The 21233-nt window shown below is 41.4% G+C and overlaps 1 protein-coding gene across 7 annotated transcripts in view; it reads left to right on the forward strand.

The window, feature by feature from the left end:
• Window positions 1-21233, forward strand: part of PIKFYVE (phosphoinositide kinase, FYVE-type zinc finger containing) — a 79942-nt gene that overhangs the window by 45328 nt on the left and 13381 nt on the right. For 6 of the 7 annotated variants that reach the window (XM_079782251.1, XM_079782252.1, XM_079782247.1 and 3 more), the window contains 16 exons: window positions 2709-2849; window positions 3446-3572; window positions 3892-5048; window positions 6867-6967; window positions 8681-8752; window positions 9387-9558; window positions 11720-11898; window positions 13049-13162; window positions 13548-13656; window positions 13767-13921; window positions 14773-14863; window positions 15833-15893; window positions 16745-16882; window positions 17677-17797; window positions 19879-19974; window positions 21137-21220. In XM_079782251.1, the coding sequence (XP_079638377.1) occupies window positions 2709-2849; window positions 3446-3572; window positions 3892-5048; window positions 6867-6967; window positions 8681-8752; window positions 9387-9558; window positions 11720-11898; window positions 13049-13162; window positions 13548-13656; window positions 13767-13921; window positions 14773-14863; window positions 15833-15893; window positions 16745-16882; window positions 17677-17797; window positions 19879-19974; window positions 21137-21220 (2918 nt within the window). Of the gene's footprint in view, window positions 1-2708; window positions 2850-3445; window positions 3573-3891; window positions 5049-6866; window positions 6968-8680; window positions 8753-9386; window positions 9559-11719; window positions 11899-13048; window positions 13163-13547; window positions 13657-13766; window positions 13922-14772; window positions 14864-15832; window positions 15894-16744; window positions 16883-17676; window positions 17798-19878; window positions 19975-21136; window positions 21221-21233 lie in introns of those variants that run through there. The other variant, XM_079782253.1, reaches the window with a different exon arrangement.

A 21233-nucleotide genomic window follows, 5' to 3' on the forward strand; every position in this document is an offset into this window, starting at 1 on the left:
CATTAAAAGGGGATTAGAGGAAATAATTTAATATTGCTATTTGCCCTTTCTCTATAATAGAAGTGTCAGAGATGAAAGAAAATTAGTAAAATGTATATGAAAACCTTCCTCCTGTCAGAGTCTGGGGCACACCACGGGACCCAGAGTCAAGTCCCCGCCCACCCACATGCACCTCAAAATCACGTGAGACCCAGATCTGGCCGGCCCCTCCCCATGGGCTAGATCCAAACCTGGCCAGTCCCACCCTTGTCAAGCCCCGCCAGGCAGGGAACATAGCCTCAGGTCCCCTAGCCTGGCGCCAGGACGAGGGGCCTGGCCTGAGATCCCGCAGCCCAGACCAGGGCGGGGGGCGTGCTTTGAGGTCCCCCGTCAAGTCCCGCCAGGTGGGGGACACCGCCTGAGATCCCCTGTCAAGCCCCACTGGGTGGGGGGCATGGCCTGAGGTCCCCCGTCAAGCCCCACCAGGCAGGGGCACACAGCCTCAGGTCCCCCATCAAGCCCCGCTGGGCGGGGGGCGCGGCCTGAGTTCCCCCGACCCAGCACTGGGGGTGCACCTTGAGGTCCTCCGTCAAGCCCTGCTGGGTGGGGAGCACGGCCTGAGGTCCCCTGTCAAGCCCCGCCAGGCAGGGGGGCGCAGCCTCAGGTCCTCTGACCCGGTGCTGGGGTGGGGGGTGCGGCCTGAGGTCCCTTGGCCTGGTGCCGGGGTGGGGGGCGTGGCCTGAAATCCCCTGTCAAGCCCCACCTGGTGGGGGGCACGGCCTGAGGTCCCCCAGCCTGGCGCTGGGGCGGGGGGAGCACCCTGAGGTCCCCTAGCCCAGCACCAGGACGGGAAGCGCACCTTGAGGTCCCTTGTCAAGCCTTGCTGGGTGGGGGACACGGCCTGACATCCCTGTCAAGCCCCACAGGGGCGAGGGAGGGTGTAGCCTCAGGTCCCTGCTGATTGCTCGTTAAGGCTCCTTATGGGAACTTGGCCTCAGCTGTGGGTGCAGCAATCTTTGTGATGGAGTGATGGTCAATTCGCATATTCCCTCTTTATTAGATAGGACTAGGAGCCCAGTGCACAAATTCGTGCACCTTGAAAGGAACTGTGGGCCATGAGGCTGCAGTGGGCACAGGGGAGGGGTCTTGGCCAATCCTCTGCGCCCCCGCCCGGCCCCTCCTGCCATGCCCCCGGTCCACTGTCTGCCAGCAGCCCCGCCCGCCACTGCCGCTCCCACGCGCTGACAGCTCCGGCCCCACTCACACCCACTGACAGCGCGGAGCGATTGGGGCCAGCGCCAGCAGTGGGGGCCAGCGGCGGCTGCTGCCCTGATCACCCCTCAGGAGCAGGGGCAGGTGGAGAAGCCCTCAGGGGAGATCAGGGCCTGCAGCCACCCCTTGCACTCGCTGATGACACTGAGTGATCTGGACCGGCACCAGGCACTGGCAGTGGGTGCGAGTGGTGGCTCCAGTGCCAGCAGCGGGTGCGAGCGCTGGGTGGGACCATGGCACGTGGGAGCAAAGAATTTTCAGTAACCACTAGAGGCTCGCCCCGATGACAGCGACAGGCATCCTGCCTTGGTCTGGCGCCCCCGCTCACCTGCACCAACATCCTGCTGCAGCTGACACCCACCATGTTCCAAGCTCTGCCGCTTGCTGCTGATGCCCGCCATGTTCTGCATGCGCCCCCTGGTGGTCAGCACATGTCATAGTGACTGGTTGTTTGGTTGTTCCGCCGTTCGGTCTATTTGCATATTAGGGTTTTCTTTATATAGATGATTGGAGTTGGAGTGGGAGGAAATGTATTTGCCATTCCTGTACCAGAGGGCAGAACCTTGAATAAAGTCACCTTATACTTTATTGGAGCTCCACAAATAAATTAAATTACAGTTTTGTTAAGAATGGGAAATTAGGAAATAATTTCTATCAGTGAAACAGGGAGGTGAGAAGAAATATAATAGGGCAGGTTCATTGTAGTGACTAGTCTCTTCCATTGTTGGTGGCACTGACCAACCATGAATACAATCTTGCTCAGCAAACACTTTGGGCAGAAGTGACAAACATGCTCACAGGTTGTTATTTCCTGTCTGGGCCTAGAAGTTTTAAGAAACAAATAATGAATTGTATTGTTTTAATTCTGGTATTTATAATATTCATTTGCTTTGAAAATAAGCCTTTGTCATGAAAATTGTATTAAGAATTACATTTTAATTTTTAACTATAACTGTTCTAGGTAGAGTATGATCTGTTGAAAGACTGAAATTAGGAAGTAGCTGAAAGTATGCTAGAGAGTTATTTATACAGATACTAAAAAAAATAGATGCTCTGGTTACTTTCAGAATGCAAAAAGGGGGAATATTAAAAACACTAGAAATTGCTTTCATTTTAGGGGTCATGAGATTAGGGTTTTTTGTTTTGTTTTAACCTCTGAGAACTAGCTAATTGGATTCTTGGTTTTTATAGTACAGGTTATTAAGAATTAAAAATCTTTCAAAGTAGTACTAGTGAGTTGAAGAATGGAATTTCTCCTGAACTCTTTTAAGCATAATCAGCAGTTTGGAAAGATGAATAATATTCTTGGTTGTTTTTGAATGGACTTGCTTATAGACTTATTTATGGATGAAGAAAACTTCAACTAAGATTGATATTAATAGGCAAACCATGCTGATATTTTAATGTGTAGATCTTGAATTGTACCAGGTATAATATTTCTGATTTTTGTTCTTTAGGAAAGGGAATTCTTGAAGAATTATGTTCAGCGAATAGTTGATGTTCGACCCACCCTGGTTCTAGTAGAGAAAACGGTATCTCGGATTGCCCAGGACATGTTACTGGAACATGGCATTACTTTGGTCATTAATGTAAAATCAGTGAGTTTTCTTATTTTTCTGTTACTTAAATCACAGCTTTTGATTGTATTTGCATGTGTGGTAGGGATGCAGGGACCACTGATTATTCGTTTCTTTGCTGACCATGTGCATTGAAAGGAGGACAGGAGGCACGGCAGCTGTTTCATGATTTCAGGCTGGAGCTCTCGGGCTGGAAGAAAGTATGACTGATTTTGTAACACTCATCATTGGTGTCTGCAGTCGCCATTCATTAAGTGGTATTTGTTGGTTCCTCAGATTGTTTGGGGAATTGTACAAGCAGAAAATGTTGTTTTCCTTGACAAGTTACTCTCTTCAGAATAGAGGCCAGTTCCAGAAGTCCCCGCCCCCAACGCCTGTGCCAGTGAATGATGCTTAAATGCCTTTTGATAGTGTTTTCAGTATAAGTATGGTTTATTTTATTGTTTTTCCTAAGCAACTACGTGTAGACTCATCTAGGATCAGAAAGGGTCATATAAGTATTAAAATTAAAGAAATTCATTGTAAAGGTTATTTTAAAATGTTTCTATTTTCCAGATTAAATTTACTAAGAATTTTTTTTCTCTGATTTTGTAATATAATGTTTTTCTGTGTTCTAGCAAGTTTTAGAACGAATCAGCCGGATGACCCAAGGTGATTTAGTGATGTCGATGGACCAGCTGCTTACAAAACCTCACCTGGGCACCTGTCACAAATTTTATATGCAAATATTTCAGTTGCCTAATGGTGAGTGATCCTTTTTTTTTTTTAATCTTTATTGTTGAAAGCATTACATATGTCCCCTTCCCCTCCCCCCCCCCCCCCAACATTGACCCCTTCTAGCCCGCTGGTGAGTGATCTTTAGCATAGATTCACCTGAGATTGGGGCCTGAGGCTATTAGTAACCTCATCAGTACTACAGTGCTCACCTGCTAGGAAACACCTATTAGCATTGGTTAAATGAGGACAGGCAACTGTGACCTTTTCCTTGTAGATGTTGTGAATTCATTCTGTCTGAACTTCTGGATTTCCACCTACTCTTAATTTTTTGTTTGTTTATTTGTAGAACAAACCAAAACACTGATGTTTTTTGAAGGCTGTGCACAGCACCTGGGCTGCACAATCAAGCTTAGAGGAGGCTCTGATTATGAGTTGGCTCGAGTTAAGGAGATCCTAATATTTATGACCTGTGTAGCTTATCATTCTCAACTCGAAATCTCCTTCCTCATGGATGAATTTGCTATGCCTCCTACGTTGACACAAAACCCTTCCTTTCATTCTCTGATTGAGGGACAGGAGGATGAAGGGGCTGCGCAAGAGTCATTCAGCGGAAGTCCCCTCCCCCGGGAGCCCGACTTCGCCTCGGAGTTCCTGCCCTGTGATGGTAGCAGTCTGCTAGAGTCCGGGCTTGTGTTCGAGAAGGGCGACCAGGAAAGTGACAGTGTCCCACAGGATGTTGCCCCCGTGAAGCACCAGGAGTACGCCACGGCAGCTTGCCCGGCAGGCGTCCCCTGTGCGCTCTTCCCATCCGTACCCGAATCTCTGTTGCTGCTCCATGTGGACGAGCAGCAGGCTGCCCCAGGCACTGAGCAGCCAGAGACTTTGCAGCAAACAGATGAGCTGGAGGATCCCAAAAGCCAGATGAAAGCCTTCAGAGACCCGCTGCAGGACGACACCGGACTCTATGTTACAGAGGAAGTCACCTCTTCGGAAGATAAACTAAAGACCTATTCTTTGGCCTTTAAACAGGAATTGAAAGATGTGATCCTCTGTATCTCCCCAGTCGTCACATTCCGGGAGCCCTTCCTTCTCACTGAAAAGGGGATGAGATGCTCTACCCGAGATTATTTTGCAGAGCAGGTTTACTGGTCTCCTCTTCTCAATAAAGAGCTCAAAGAAATGGAGAGCAGGCGGAAGAAGCAGCTGCTCAGGGACCTCTCCGGCCTCCAGGGGATGAACGGCAGCGTTCAGGCCAAGTCCATTCAGGTCTTGCCCTCGCATGAGCTCGTGAGCACTAGGATCGCCGAGCATCTGGGTGGCAGCCAGAGTCTGGGCAGAATGCTGGCCGACTATCGGGCCAGAGGAGGCAGGATTCAGAAAAGTTCAGACCCTTTTGCTTATGCAAAGGATGCATCAGGTACTCCAAGTGTCAAATCAGGAAGCAGAACTGAGGGTGATGAAGAGAAAGGCTTGATTCCAAGTGACACAGTGTGGTCGTCAAAGGTAAGCAAGCATACTTTGGCTGCTTGTGTAAATTTAGAATGTGCTGAAAACTGTTACGTTTGGGTGAAAAAAAAATCGAGTGTGACAAATTGCATGCGGATTTATTTATTTCTTTTACACCTTTTGTGGTGTCAGGTCTGTTGACATATGTTGCTTTAAAATGTCTGAAGTAGGGGTATAATGCAATGAAGCTATGTTTTGAGGATTTCAAGCTGAGCTCATGATAAACTAGGGAGAGCTGTGAAGGAGGGGGAGTGTGGAGCTGCTTAAAAATTTTGGCAGGAGGACTTGGGTATGGTGTGGGTTGGTAGCGATGGAAGGTTGTAGGAAATGAATGTGTTTTTTAAAAAATAATACATTTGTTCATTTATAAACATGAAACACCTTACATTGTTATTTAATTATGGCAGCACCCTTTATCTTTTCATTTAAAAAAAAATTGAGGGCAAATTAAGGAAGATCCATTCGTGAGCACATTATTAATAATGGTGGCAATAAAACTTATGAACAAATCCATCTCTAGATGAGGAAATGCAGTTGTTTAATAAAATGCATGGAAGTGCCAGATAATAATGCTATACCATGTTTTGTGAGGTTGGCTGAAAGGAAAGTGGTAAGAGCCATGGTTAATGAGGTACAGAAAGTACTTATAATAAACATTTTATATAAAACTGGAGGCCCAATGCACGAAATTCACGCAAGAGTAGGCTTTCCTTCCCCCAGCTGCTGGCACCAGCTTCCCTCCGGCACCCGGGACCCGGGCTTACCTCCAGCTGCCAACAGGCACCCGGGACCCGGACTTCCCTTGCAGCCCCAGCTTTGTCTGGAAGGATGTCCGGTCTAATTAGCATATTATACTTTTATTATTATAGATTATGTTTATATACATTTATGTAATATATACAAAGATAGGGAGGTCTCTGTTAATTTACATGAGCATCCATATACCTTGGATTCAGGATTCCTATCTTTTATAACTTGATTCCTATACTAATAAGTAAGCGTTTTGTATAAGGATGCTTACATTTTATTAGACTATATGTACAAGGATATTTTTACATAATTTCTGAGGCATAATTTTTAGTTGTTTGCTATAAAAAGAATGAATTGTATCTTATTTAATGGCCCAGATAGAACCTGTGGTATGCTTTCAAGTGTTAAAAGGCAAGTTGTATTTTAATAGATGTAGCATCATCCCATTTTTATAAAAACAATCCCCAGTGTATACTTATGTGGGGGTTTCTGTGTGTATATGTGTGTGAGCTAGTAGCAAGAATGCATGGTCTTTAACCATACGGTCAGATTTGCCCATTTGTGGGGATCAGGTGGCCTCAAAGGAGGAGAGGCTTTATGTATTCCATGGACTTTTCCATCTACCTCTGTATTATCTGAGTTCAACAGAGAGTGGGCATTACCTTTGAAATGATCAAAAACAGGTGTAAAGTACAAATAAGTAAATACCTTGGAATTTAGATATCTATATGTCTCAAATTGTTATATACAGCCATTAGTTCATACTGTTTCATATATAATTAACTATGTATTTCCAAAACAATTTAATGCAATTTTGTAAAAATAAATAGTATTTAAGATTAAACAAGCTATTTAGACAACCATTTGTATTTTTAGCTCGAACTTTTTGGATTGTTTTATCACGAAAACTAATGGCTCTTCTTTATATTTAGTTTCTTTTAAATCTTCAGCAGAACCCTACAGATAGGAGGCTTTCAGAATGGAGTGGGATGTGTTAGGTTTTAGAAGCGAGCACTGGGCTGGAGTGTATTATGACTTGTGGGCGCTCATCCTCTCCTCCTGCAGGTGGACTGCCTGAACCCCGTCAACCACCAGAGACTGTGCGTGCTCTTCAGCAGCTCCTCCGCCCAGTCCAGCAACGCCCCCAGTGCCTGCGTCAGTCCTTGGTAGGACCCCTGTCCCCCTGCACCACTGCACTTTACCTGAGAACAGAATTCAGTAACTTTAAGTAAAACTTCAGCCCTAGGGTCTGTTTTTAGGAATATGGCATGCTGATGGTCATATATGAGTTGATAGAACTTCTAAAACTTGTGAGTAAAATATGAAATTTCCGTTTGTTCATGGCTAGAAGTGAATGAGAATATCTTAAGTCAGAGTGAACAGAATGCAAGGCTAAAAGAGAAGTTTGTTATTATGAAAGTGAGGAAATTGATACAAAAGCTAGTTTTCAGCATTTTGACAATAATGTAATTTAGGCCGGTTGTCCTTTAGGCATTATTTTTATAAAAACAGTCAGTCTTTGCCTTGATTTTTATTCTAAAACTTAATTCTAAGTAGATTGATAGAAACATGTTTTATAATGTTATACACACACGCACCCTATCTAATAAAAGCCTGATATGCTAAGTGTCCGGTCGACCGGTCGGCTGTTCAACCAATCAAAGTGTAATATGCTAATATGCTAAGGCTGCTCAACCGCTCGCTATGACATGCACTGACCACCAGGGGGCAGACACTCCGACCAGTAGGTTAGCTTGCTGCTGTGGTCCCGCTGATTGGGACGGAGCGAGGTGGACCGGACACACCCTGGAGCCCTCCATCGGTCCCTCCCTAGCTGGCCAACCTCCCGTGTCTCTCCCCGGCCCCGATCGTGCACCAGTGGGGTCCCTTGGCCTGGCCTGTGCCCTCTTGCAATCTGGGACCTCTCAGGGGATGTCAGAGAGCTGGTTTCGGCCTGATCCCACAGGGAGCACTGCTCAGCCAGAAGCCAGGCTCACGGCTGGCGAGTGCAGTGGCAGTGGCAGGAGCCTCTCCCGCCTTTGCAGCAGTCGGACATCCCCTGAGGGCTCCTGGACTGCAAGAGGGCACGGTCCGGGCTGAGGGGACCCCCCTCCCCCCGCCAGTGCAGGCATTTCTTGCACCGGGCCTCTAGTATATTTATATTTATATCTAAATGATTTGTTTGAAATGGTAGTCCCAAAGCCTAGTTATTACATAGTTATCTTAGTTTTAAAAGTACTGTGGGACATAACTGCTTGTTTTTGGAGCACTGTTTCCCTGACGAAGTGTGTCCCCTATTTTCACTTTGGACGTCTGCCAGTGAGACCAGGGATTCTTCTAGTGTCAGCAGGTGACAGGCTGAGGGAGCCCAGGGAATGTTCTCTCCAGGTGTCTGGACTGACTCCTTGGGTCAAGACTGGAATGAGATGGGGGCTTCAACACTGGTCAGTAAACTCTGGTTTGTGGGCATTTGTAAGTTAGAATTGAAGTGAGGAATTGGCTCTCCTGGAAGAATGTGAGCTGCGGTTCACCAAGCTCAGTAAGGTGTGGACTAGAGAGCAGGAGACAGGAGTCCCATTTTGTGTTGACAGGGCTTAAGGCTTTGTAAAAGAGAGGTGTACTCATTTAATATTATAATCATCCTGATTAAATAGTTTCATAAGATACTAATGGACTGGGCGTGGATAAGATGCTGAAGTGTAGCTAGTCCAGACTCGTTTTATCAGCTGAAGCAAAACCTGTTCTGTAACAAGAGAATCTTACCTGCATTAGTACTATATCATAAGCACATCTAGTAGACAGTCAGTCTGTGTCTCACGAAATCTTTGCTGTGTGGTAAGTCTCATGAAACATTACTAAGAAGTAATCTCTTCCTTCAGGATTGTAACAATGGAGTTTTATGGAAAGAATGATCTTACATTAGGAATATTTTTAGAGAGATACTGTTTCAGGTAAGAATATATTTTCTCTTTATGTTCCACTTGTGCTTTTTTGATGCCCGGAATTTCAACCTAAAACATAAACATGAGTTTGTTGTTGTGTGGCCTTCACTTTCATGCCACACGCAAAGAAGTAGTCTATTTCATACACTATCCGGGGTGTCTTATCCAGTTCATTCCTCAAATCTTTGCCCATCTAATTATCCTGCCAACCCTACGGCTTTTTTTTTTTCTCCAGGATTTGTGTTTTTATAGTAATTTCCAGTGAGAAGCAAAAGAAGCATAGGATCTCAATTTTAAGCCTTAGTGCTATCACCTGCATCACCTGCTATTTATATTTCAAAGAGCGAGTAATTTGATCTTTACCAGCCCCCTTTATAGGGAATAACAAGCTCCAGAAATGGAAGGAGTTTTAGAAATGCTCAGCAAATAAAAGGTGCTTACCCGGTGGATTGTAGTTGAAGGTGGATGTTCGGCTGTCGGCCCCAAGCAGTGCTTTTAAGTGGAGCCCCGCAGACGGTCCACCAGTCATTCTTACTCTAGAGAGGACGCTGCACTTTCTCGACAGCGGATTAGACTGTATTTATTCATTACACATTGCCTTTCGGTTTTATGGTTAATGTGAGGATTTTCTTTTTTGTTAAAGGCCTTCTTACCAGTGTCCTAGCATGTTCTGTGATACCCCCATGGTGCATCACATCCGGCGCTTTGTGCATGGCCAGGGCTGTGTGCAGATCATCCTGAAGGAGTTGGATTCTCCAGTACCTGGATATCAACATACAATTCTCACCTATTCCTGGTGCAGGATCTGCAAACAGGTAAATGTACCCTGTGGCTATATTTCATAGGATATTTATTTCTTTATTGTATAGTTCTTTTTTGTGAGGGAAGGTGGTCTGTTATTTTGAATGTGTTATTTGTCATTGGGCTCGTATTTATTTACCTTCTAGTGCTGTATGTTCCATTTCATGTTTGTTTCTTGAAGATTTTATTTTAGAATTTATCGGTCATTATGAAAAATATAGGTACCTTGTCTAGTAAAATATATGGAGATTATGTCTTGACAGTTCTCAGTTATGTTTGTTTATTCATTCAGCAAACACTTATTTGGCACTATCTCTGTTCCCGATACTATGATAGGCCCTAGGAATGAAAAAGAGCAGTGTACAGGACTCCTTGTTCTCTAGGGGAGGAGACAGACTGGTAACTGTTTGTATGCTGGGATGTTTATATTGAACTTATAGCCACATTTCTACTACAGATGAGGCTGTGTTTAAATTCATCTCTACTGGTTTTTCATGTACATTCTTAAGAACAACATGTCTTTTTCCTTCGGGGTGTGTGTGTGTGTATTTTATAACTCCAGAGGAAGTATTTGGTGTCAGTATTGGTTTTAATATATACTTTTAATCCAAATTGTTTGCATGTGCCAAATTTAACTTCATTGGTATCTTTATTGGCTTATTTTGAAGTGTGCTTTGGAAGGCACATGTGGGAATTCCAGGTAAATTGACAGTGTGATCTACACTGATGTCAGTGGTTGAGGAGGGCAGAATTGGTTAGTTCCTTCCGCAGTAGCAAGCAGACAGCCATGATATAATTCCTTGCAATATTCAGTCTTACCTTAAAAATTTTTTTTTTCTTTTATTAATTTCAGAGAGGAAGGGAGAGGGAGAGGGAGATAGAAACATCAGTGATGAGAGAGAATCATTGATCAACTGCCTCCCGCATGCCCTCTACTGGGAATCGAGCCCACAACCCCGGCAATTGCTCTGATGGGGAATTGGAACTATGACCTCCTGGTTCATAGGTCCAAGCTCAATCCCTGAGCCACACCATCCAGCCACAGTCTTACTTAAAAATGGGCAAAAGGCATGACAAAGCAACTTAATACAAATGGCCAGTAGTTTGTGAAAATAAATTTTGTGTATTAGTAGTCAAAAAAATATAAGTAAAAACCAGTGAAGTGTGTTTCTATTTTTGTTCTTAAGAAATCACATTTCAAAGGTTTGTAATTCCTGGGATTGGTAAGAGAGTGGGGAATTGGTACTCGGATTCTGTTCGAGGTTGTATAAACTAGTAGTCCTGTTTTGGAAAACAGTCTGGCAAAATGTGGCAAAGACTGTGTAAATGTCCATGTTCTTTGAACTACCAATTACTACTTTCTTTTATATATATATATACATATATATATATATGTGTGTGTGTGTGTGTGTGTGTGTGTGTGTGTATGTGTGTGTGTGTGTGTGTGTATATATATATATATATATATATATATATATATATATATATATCTCTCAGAGAGGAAGGGAGAGGGACAGAGAGAAAGAAACATCAATGACGAGAGAGAATCATTGATTGGCTGCCTCCTGCATGCCCCCTGCTGGGGATCGAGTCCACAAGCCGGGCATGTGCCTTTGCCTGGAATCGAACCTGGGACCCTTCAGTGTGCAGGCTGATGTTCTATCCACTGAGCCAAACCAGCTAGGGCCCTATTACTACTTTCATTCATTTATTCCAAGGAGATAATTATGGATATGTATAAGTATTTATATACAAGGAAGTTTATTAGAGCCTCATCAAAATAAAGAACAACTTGTAAATGACTTAAATGCCCATCAGTAAGGATTGGTTAATATATCCATATAATGGGATATTCTGCAGCCATTAAAAATCAAGTTGTAAAAGAGTATTTGATGTGGGAACATATTTATGATCCATTGCTAAGTAAAAAAATAAATAAATAAAAGATTATGAAACTACAGGAAATAATTTTTATATTGATGTTGGTGGTTGGGTTACTGGTGATGCTGCTCTTCCCAGCCATCCCTAACTCCACCCACCTTTTAACACTTCTTTTTCCAAGTTTCTGTAGTCAGAATATGCTAGATTTGTATTAAGAAAAGAAAATACATATGTTTAAAAAAGAGAGATTCTTAATATGTGATTAGATAACAAATGATTTATGCTAAATTTCAGGTAACACCAGTTGTTGCTCTTTCCAATGAGTCCTGGTCCATGTCATTTGCAAAATACCTTGAGCTTAGGTTTTATGGGCACCAGTACACTCGTAGAGCCAATGCTGAACCATGCGGTCACTCCATCCACCATGATTATCACCAGTATTTCTCCTATAACCAGATGGTGGCATCTTTCAGGTAAGAAGTCCGAGCACCTTCTTCGCACTCACGTATTCCCTGGAAGGCTTTGTAACATTTCCACTGGTCCTAGATTGAATTAATTGGTGGTATGTGTTCCCCCACCTTTGCAAATACAGAGGGTCATACTCTTGTGCTAAGCTGCGCTATTATTCTGTTTACTCCTTAACCTAAGAGATAGGTATTATTACCCTCACTTGTGTTCGCTCACTTAAAAAGCTAGCACACGGTGGAGTCATGATATGAACTTGTCAGAATGATCCTATTAAATGAAAATCAGCTCAGGCCACACCCTCTAATGGGTGTCTTCCACCCTGAGTGAAAACCAGCCTCCGTTATGGACCTGTAAGCTCCTACATGCGCTGGCTGCCCAGTGCCTCTCTGTTCTGACCTCCTCCTGCTCTCCCCTTGCTCACCTTGCTGTAGCCGCACCTGCCTGGGAACCTTGCACTTGCTCTTCTCTCTTTGTACCTCCTGCTCCCTAGCTATCTGCCTGCTTTCCCTTTCTCCGGCATGTCTTCGTTCAGATTTCACCTGCCCTGACCCCTTCTCGCCTTGGGCATTTCCTGCTTTATTTTTTACATAGCACTTACCATCTGATGTATACATATTTTAAGTATTTATTTGTCTCATTTATTACTCAAATCTAAATCCTGAGGGCTGGAATTTTGGCCCTTGTTTAGTGCTTTATCTTCAGCACCTAAAACAACACTTGACACATAGTAGGAAATATTTGTAATTGGACCTTATTTCCTTTTTTAAGCAAGTCCTTCTGGCCATGAACCTAGGGCCTAGGTGGGATATAGCGTTTACTAGTGGAAAGATTCCTGAGAATCCTCAGAAGCCAGGAAGGTGGTGAATACCTGTGTCTGAGCCTCCTGTAGGGAGGATATCTCCTCCCAGTCATTTTGTTTTTAAAGCACAGGAGGGTGGCCTCGGGGAATAAAAGATGGCATCACGGTGCAGTGGGGAGAATATTTATAATGGCTGAAAATGGTCTTCAATATTTTATGATTGTTTTAAAACACCTTTTTATTGAAACTTTGTTATCTCTTATGCCTCATAGGATTTGACCATCATGATATGCCTTTACTCAAAATATTAACGTATTATTCACTTATCTACTATTACTTGTGTTTTCTTCTCTCAGTTATTCTCCCATTAGGCTTCTTGAAGTGTGCGTTCCACTCCCCAAAGTATTCATTAAACGCCAGGCCCCATTAAAAGTGTCCCTTCTTCAGGATTTGAAGGACTTTTTTCAAAAGTAAGTTTTAGTTTCTTTGATCTTCTTTTTTGTTCAGAACTGCCTATAATCTACAGATATTTTAAAGATCAAGTTTATTCATTTAGCTTTCTTTGAAAACAAATAATGGCATTTTTCTAATTGTATGTTAAATATGCTTGGTATAAAAACTTAAAATGTAGACAATATGTAAAAGTATTTAAAAAGAAGACAAGCCCTTTTAGACATAACTGTTAAAATTTTGATGTACATCTTTTCAGGTCTTTTTTGTTCTGCAAAATGGTATATGATTCTTACTTAGATAAAACATTAAAAGTTTTGTGTGTGACATCTTTTTTCTATTTTTGTGAGATTAGAAAAGTTGATTCCACTTTTCTAAAGTGTTTATCATTCTTTCTATTGTTAGAGTTTCACAGGTATATCTTGCCATCGATGAAAGACTTGCATCTTTGAAAACTGACACATTTAGCAAAACAAGAGAGGAAAAAATGGAAGATATATTTGCACAGAAGGAGGTAATTCATTTCTTGGACAGAAACCCAAAAGTTAACTATTAACCCAATGGAAGATGCGTTTGGGGGTGTGTTTCAGATGGCTGGGCTGGCATTGTTTCTGTTTCTCGTAGATGGAAGAAGGCGAGTTCAAGAACTGGATTGAGAAGGTGCAGGCGAGGCTCATGTCTTCCTCTGTGGATGCCCCTCAGCAGCTGCAGTCGGTCTTCGAGTCCCTCATTGCCAAGAAGCAGAGCCTCTGTGAGGTGCTCCAGGCCTGGAATAGCAGGTGGGACTGGGCATCCAGTGCGTCTTCACTGTTACTGCAAAACGGGCTCTGCCGTGATGTCTTCAATTTAAGTGTCTTGGTTAATTATGGATGTTTTATTTTACTCTCAGTTTGTTGAAGCTTTTATTTTCTGTCACCACTATGACCTCCACATTTTTTCATATTGTGAAAAATATATATGCTAATCTTTAGGTAGTTTATAAAAATTAAAAAAGAAAACAAAAATGAGAGCAGCCTTTAATGTTGTTTCAAATACTTATAGTGTGTGGGCTTATTGAATCTCATCTCAATCATTGTATATTGTATTCCTGTATTAAAATACTTATTTTGGGAAATATTTCCCTTTAGTACTTATTTATATGTCCAGTTAGATGAGTATAACATTCATTTATTGAGCACTTGGGTTATGCTAGGCACTAAATAAACACTAGATGGACATTCACTCTTTATTTGGTCTTGTGAGTCCTACAATGTATATACCATTTCCATTTTACAGAGGAGCAAACTATGGCTCTCAGAGACTAAAGGGTGTGCTCAAGTTATATAGGTGCTAATTGTCAGATGTATTGGTCTCTAAAGCCCATGTTTTTAATACTATATTATGCTGTCTCTTATAATAATTTGCTGTTCCTTTATATCTATAGTCAAATCAGTAACAGCTCTTGATTAGTTGACTAGAAATAAAACAAAAACTTCGTCTTAGTTATGTACAATCTTAAAACTCTTGCAGTCGAAACAGGAAAATCTAATTATTGTGTTTTCGAAGCTGTAAGGAGAAAATTTGTAAACGTTATTGAGAATATCAGAAACAAAACCATTTTCTTTGTTTTCTTCTTTTCCTTTAACTGTAGGTTGCAAGATCTTTTCCAGCAGGAAAAGGGTAGAAAGCGGCCTTCAGTTCCTCCAAGTCCTGGAAGACTGAGACAGGGGGAAGAAAGCAAGGTAAGAAAGTGTCGTTTTGGAGCACACTTTCCCTATCCACTGAAGACTGCATCTCCCTGGTTGAGCCGAAACACCGAAGATGTCTCACCAGACAGAAAAGAGCAGAGTTGTCTAGCTGGAGAGGGGCCAGGCCCCAGGGCTGCCTCGCCCCAGCGCTGTTCTACAGCCATGCTGTTTTCAGCTGTGCTGTATCACAGTTGAGCTGTGTTGCACTGAATAAAGTTTCCTTCTTCACCAAACCCCAAATGAGGGATTCCTTTTGGCATTGAATTGGTGCCAACAACCATTGGTTGACAGAATGAACATGAAGCTTTTAAAGAATGAGCTATGGAAGAGGAAGGATGACCTCGTAGCTGGAGAGAAACCAAGGGTTATGGACAGATTTTGTTTTATGATATAATAGCATATTTACATGCAGTGGAGAAGGTGAGAACACAGGGAGAGAAGATATTCCATGAGCAAAGAAAGACTCAGATGAGGCAGACAGAGGGAAGTGCTGACCTAAAATAGGTTGGAAGAAAAGAAGGAGTGCAGATGTGGGTAAATATGCAAGTGAGAAGGGAAAAGTTTCTGGTCAGACAGAAGACAAGAGCGGTATTCATCTCTGGCTTCTGCATTTAACCTGTTGAGCTATTAAGCTAGATATTCAAGTATTTGTGAAAGTGAAAAACAATGCCTCTATTACCAGTTTTTTGAAAAGAGCTATTTTTAATTAAAATATGTTATTTATGTTAATATATAATGGGTTTATTTTTAAATGAATTAATAAATGCATATCCTAAAACTTTCAGTTTTAATTTCTAATAAGGTAAAATTAGAAGATATAACTTACATAAAAGCTGAGTGTCTTAATAATTCTTAAGAGTTGAAGGGGTCATGAGACCAGAAAGTTTAAGATTCACTTGGTTAAACATTTTTAAAATGTGATTTTAGTGTTCCCTTAAGAACAAAGTGTTTTCTTCTCTACAGATAAGTACGGTGGATGCACCTCCACGGAATGTTTCTCCAGGGCTTCCGAATGGAGAAAAAGGTTGGTCCTTGAGCCTAGTGATCACCTGCCATTAGATTTAAAGACATTATTATTATTAGTCTAGTGGTTGTTTTTTACTGCTAATTTTGATAATTACTTTGATTTAATTGTTCATAGATTTTTTTTTCCTTACTGTAGAGCATTTGTAGCTTTTATCAGTTTAAGATTATTATAAAGTATATTTCAAGGAGAGAAATTAGGAGATCAAAATAAACATTAAATAGAGAAAGCAGCTGTTAGGGGAAGAACAGGAGGAAAAAGGAGTCTGAATGTCTGCTTTGCTAGTTCCAAAGTCAGGCCCCAGGTTTCAGTGCAGAAGTCTTACAAAGTTTAATTAGGTTTTTATGTCACTAAATTTTTTTCTAGATTTTAGCTGTCTTTCACAATATTCATTGAATAACTTGGTGACATCTTAGCAAATGTGTAGGTTCTTACTTAGACCATCTTTGGAGAATAAGAGCTCAGCTCACATAGTTCTTGGCATTTTTCTATTATAATTAAGTGAATTTTCCCCCCTGAGAATGTGGTATATAATTTTTTCCAATAGTGTCATAATTTCATTCCCTATTAAACTGAACTAATAAACATAACTTTGCATTATTGTCTATTGCAGAGAATATTGGTAGGAGTCTGACTTTGTTAAGATCTGATCATAGTCAAGTCATATAGCCTGTCTGAATTTTTGTACCCATATCTAAAGTATGCACAAAAATGGCCTAAATAATTTTTAGGAAGCTAAAATACTTTGGTTTCTGAAGTAAAACTGTGAGTTGGCTTTTTAAAAGCATTGCTATCAGGTAGAAATGGACTTCATGCTTTTACATGACTCATCTGAGCTGTGCTTTCTCTAGAGGACCGATTCCTAAGCAACCTGTCCAGTCAGAGCTCCACCAGCTCTGCCCACCTGCAGCTGCCTACTCCCCCCGAAGTGCTGCCTGAGCCGGCGGGGGGCGGACCGGCGGAACCGGACTCAGCCAGCGTTTCCGAAGGTACAGCTCCAGTCACTTTCCCTGCACTTCATCCCAAAGAGAAAGGCACTCTGAATGCTTTGACACAATGCTCTCTTATCCCTTAGAATTTACGCATTTTATACTATTGAATGTGCTCTTTTCGATATAGCTTTTTACCATGTCACCTCTTCAGTTCTCCATTTGACGTGTAAATATCTCAATAACAAAATATTATTCAGCTTTATCTACCTTCTGGGGATATTACTTTTTTAAGTCCCATAAAGCATGTGATTGTTGCCTTGTAAGAAAATAAGAAAAATTGCAGCCATCTCTCCAACAAAAAATAGGTGTTTCACTAATAGCAAATTTATGCATTGCTTCTCTCTTTCCTTGCTTTCTACTTAAGCAGCAACTACTTACTTGTAGTGCATACTTTAAAAATAATTTTTTTAGTTGCAATTAAACTCATGTGTAATAGCCACAGTGCACAGAATTGAGTTGAAGTGGCAACATGAAGAGCTGAGTTGATGCTCAGGCAGTAATTCCATTGTGACTCCTGTCTGGCCTCTGCCATCGCTTGTAGGTGGATCTCAATTTCAGAAATGTTAAAGGGTAAAAAAGTGAACCCCTTGGAGTCAGTGCTGTGTATGTTTCATTGTTGCTTTCTGATTCATTCTATAATAATTGTTATTCCAGATCAGAAATTTACACCATAATTGGTAATTATTGTGTGCATATGTCTGAGTTCCAAAAAGGAAATGAAATTGATGCTTTATACTTTTTTAAAAACTCTTTTAAATATTAACATATAAGTAGAACATTTTTCATCCTAGATGTGTTTGATGGACATTTGCTGGGATCCACAGACAGTCAGGTGAAGGAAAAATCAACCATGAAAGCCATCTTTGCAAATTTGCTTCCAGGAAACAGCTATAACCCCATTCCGTTTCCTTTGTGAGTATTATAAAGGCCGGTGGCTGTTGAGTGGTTTTGTTTTTACTTCATTAAAAAATCTACCTAGATTTACTTTCTCTATATTTAAATGTGCTTACTTAACTGTATATCTGTGTTTCTCAATCCTAAAATACAATTCGTCATAGTAAAAGAGATGTCTTTTGGTATAATGTAATTTGTACAACCTCTCCTATATAATAATCCTATACAATAAAAGGGTAATGTGCAAATAAACCGATGGCAGAATGACCGGTCGCTCTGACACGCACTGACCACCAGGGGGCAGATGTCGACGCAGGAGCTGCCCCCTGGTGGTCAGTGCACTCCCACAGGGGTAGCGCCGCTCAGCCAGAAGCGAAGCGGGGCTGATGGCTGGCGAGTACAGTGGCTGTGGCGACAGCACTAAGGAAGTCCGACTGCCCGGCCTAAGCCATCAGTTGGACATCCCCCAAGGGCTCCCGGACTGCGAAAGGGCACAGGACAGGCTGAGGAACCCACCTCCCGAGTGCACGAATGTGCACTGGGCCTCTAGTTGTTATATAATAGATGAGTAGATGAAAAAGGATTAACTAATGTTGCTTAATGCTTAAGATTACTGGTTCTGAAAATAATTGTTTATATATTTTAAGATATATTGCTACATCTCATAATTCTAAAAACATATTGCTGATTATATACAAGGATGATATTATTGATCCAATAAGTTACTGGGACACAGTTCTTTTCTAACAGGTGATGAATTATAATGGCCCATGAAGTGTTCATGTGACCTTGTTTGTACTGGGCTTGCTCACTGGGAAAATATATAGACTGGCTGTGAGAGTTTGTTTTTCTTCTGCTCATTGACCTGTTTGGTTGTCAAATGCTGCTTAATAAGGACTTTTCCTTAACGGAATTATGTATTTATTAAACTTCTCTCAGGAGCGCTCACAGTCTTGGGGGAGAGACAAGCAGAGACTCAAAATATAGTAATCTTTCTACAGGGAGGGGCAAAAGTAGGTTTACAGTTGTTCATGTGGAAAATAATACAATAAATAATACAAGAATAAGCTCTGCATTTCACGTACAACTCTACTGTAAACCCACTTTTGCCCCACCCTGTATACTAGTAGTGTGTAAAGGTGCGTTTTCTCTGCTTTAGACTCAGATATCTTAGTTTCTTGACAGGGTTATGGTCCCTCTCATTTTATGGCTGTTGCACATGCCCTCACTTTCTTCTTAGTCATTAACTCCTCTGCATTGTTTCTCATGAAAACCTTAGTAGACCCTCCTCCCAGCTCCCTGCCCCAACCAGATTAGGTCTCTTTGTTGTACACACTTATGATTCCCTCATGGCACTTATCACAGACGGTAATTATATTTTTTATAGACTTACTTGTTTCTTTACCTTGCTATACTATAAACTCTACCATCCCTATTTTTTTCACTGCTGTACTGTTAACATCTTGCACAAGTTAGATGCTTAGTAATAGTTTTTCTAAATATTGTGTATCTGGCACATTAGTGCTCAGACAAATGAATGAATGTTTCTGTAGGGGGTTTAGGGTAGAAGTTGGGGAAGCAAGATTAGGGTTAAAACACCATTGAGTTCCCACATGCTGATAGGAGAGCAACGCTGTTATTTATTTCTTGTTGGACTAGTATTACGTTTCCATAATTCCTAGCAGACTTTTCTTTCAAGCTTATAGTAGAACAAAATCTTTTACACTTCTGCTGTTCATTGTAGACCCTATTTGAGATAAATATGGTCTAAAGTCTTGGCAGTGTGGAAAAGCTTATTTTGGAGTGACTATTCCGAGACCTCTGATTTGAAAACTTAATTCTGATAATTTTTAATTGCCTTCAAAACTTTTCTGTTGATATATTTTCTTTCGCTCTTTTTAGTTTTTGTTCCCCCCCTCCCCCCCTCCTTTGGCTCTTTGATACAAGTTTTGTATACATTTTGGCTTTACTTAATTATATTCTTATAATCATGCAGTGTGTAGTTAAGACTGTCTTGAGATTTACTTGCAATGTGTTAATTGTATATTTGATTTTTTGCTAATTTTATTCTTACTTATGTATTCGAAAATCTTGAACAGTGATCCAGATAAACACTACCTAATGTATGAACACGAGCGGGTGCCCATTGCGGTGTGTGAGAAGGAGCCCAGCTCCATCATTGCTTTTGCTCTCAGGTATTATTCATAAGGCTTTTTCACCTATGGTTATATTTTATGTATATTTGTTCATTGCTTTACTGTTGATATCTGTCACATAGACTAGAGCAAAAGATGAAATATAAGTAAAAGCACATACTCTTTGGGTGAGATAGCTTATTTTCATTGTATCTGAAAATGTACTCTACCCAGCTAATTACAGGATGATTCTTTTAAAAAAATCTTTTTGTTGATTTTAGAGGAAAGGTGGGAGAGGGATAGAGAAGAGGGGAGAGAAGGAGAAAGAAAGAGAGAAACATTGATTTGTTCCACTTATTTATGCATTCATTGGTCTAATCTTGTATGTGCCCTGACTGGGGATCTAACCTGCAACCTTGGCTTATTGGGACAATGTTCTAACCAACTGAACTACCCAGCCAGGGTATTACTGGATACTAGGCAAGTTATTTACTAATCCTTCTATCCTCTAACCATTTTCTGTCTTATAGTATGTAACTGTTGTATCCCTTCCTTCAATATACTTATTGACATAATACTTAGAACTTATCTGCCGTTTATCATCTGAGTATCTTTTTTATACTCTTCATTCGTTTCCTTCCTGCTTCCCACACTTAGCAGGTAATGTTTTTTAAAATAATACTTTTCCTATGCCTTAACCCATTTATGTGCCCACGGTTATCATGGGTCTTAAAGAAGCTCTTCTTCCCTGACATTTGCTTTCATCTAAATCAGGGGTCCCAGACTTCTAGTCCAAGAGTTGGATTTCTTTTTGGCCAATGCAACGTAAGAATTTTTCTGGGTAAAGTTCAGTACCTTTAACTAGAAAAGCGCTCTCAAGTTTCTTTCCTCTCTGTTAACTAAACCCTGGAGCTTCATACTTTTAAGTCAGCTTTGAGCCCCTACAAGTGTTTGATAAGTGTTAGTATGCAGGCTTTCACAGTCTTTTTTTTTAGGATATTGATACTGGTTTGTGTGTTGGGTTGTATTTTGTATTCTCTCTGAAGACATTGACCTTCATGAAGTTTCTACTTGATAACTTTGGTTAGTTAAGTGTGTTTGTTTCATTAGGGATACTTATAATGGTTGTGTTTTCATAATGCAAAGCTTATGTGAAAGTATATGATTTATTTTAAAAGGAGGGCTTAATGTTTAACATTTCTCAATCTGTTTCTACCCTAAGCTGTAAAGAATACCGGAACGCCTTAGAGGAGTTGTCCAAAGTGAGCCCGCGGAGCAGTGCTGAAGAAGGGCCTCCCACCACCAGGTGACCTGTGACG

This window comes from Cnephaeus nilssonii, assembly GCF_951640355.1.
Source record: "Cnephaeus nilssonii genome assembly, chromosome: 10".
NCBI classification, from domain to species: Eukaryota; Metazoa; Chordata; class Mammalia; order Chiroptera; family Vespertilionidae; genus Cnephaeus; species Cnephaeus nilssonii.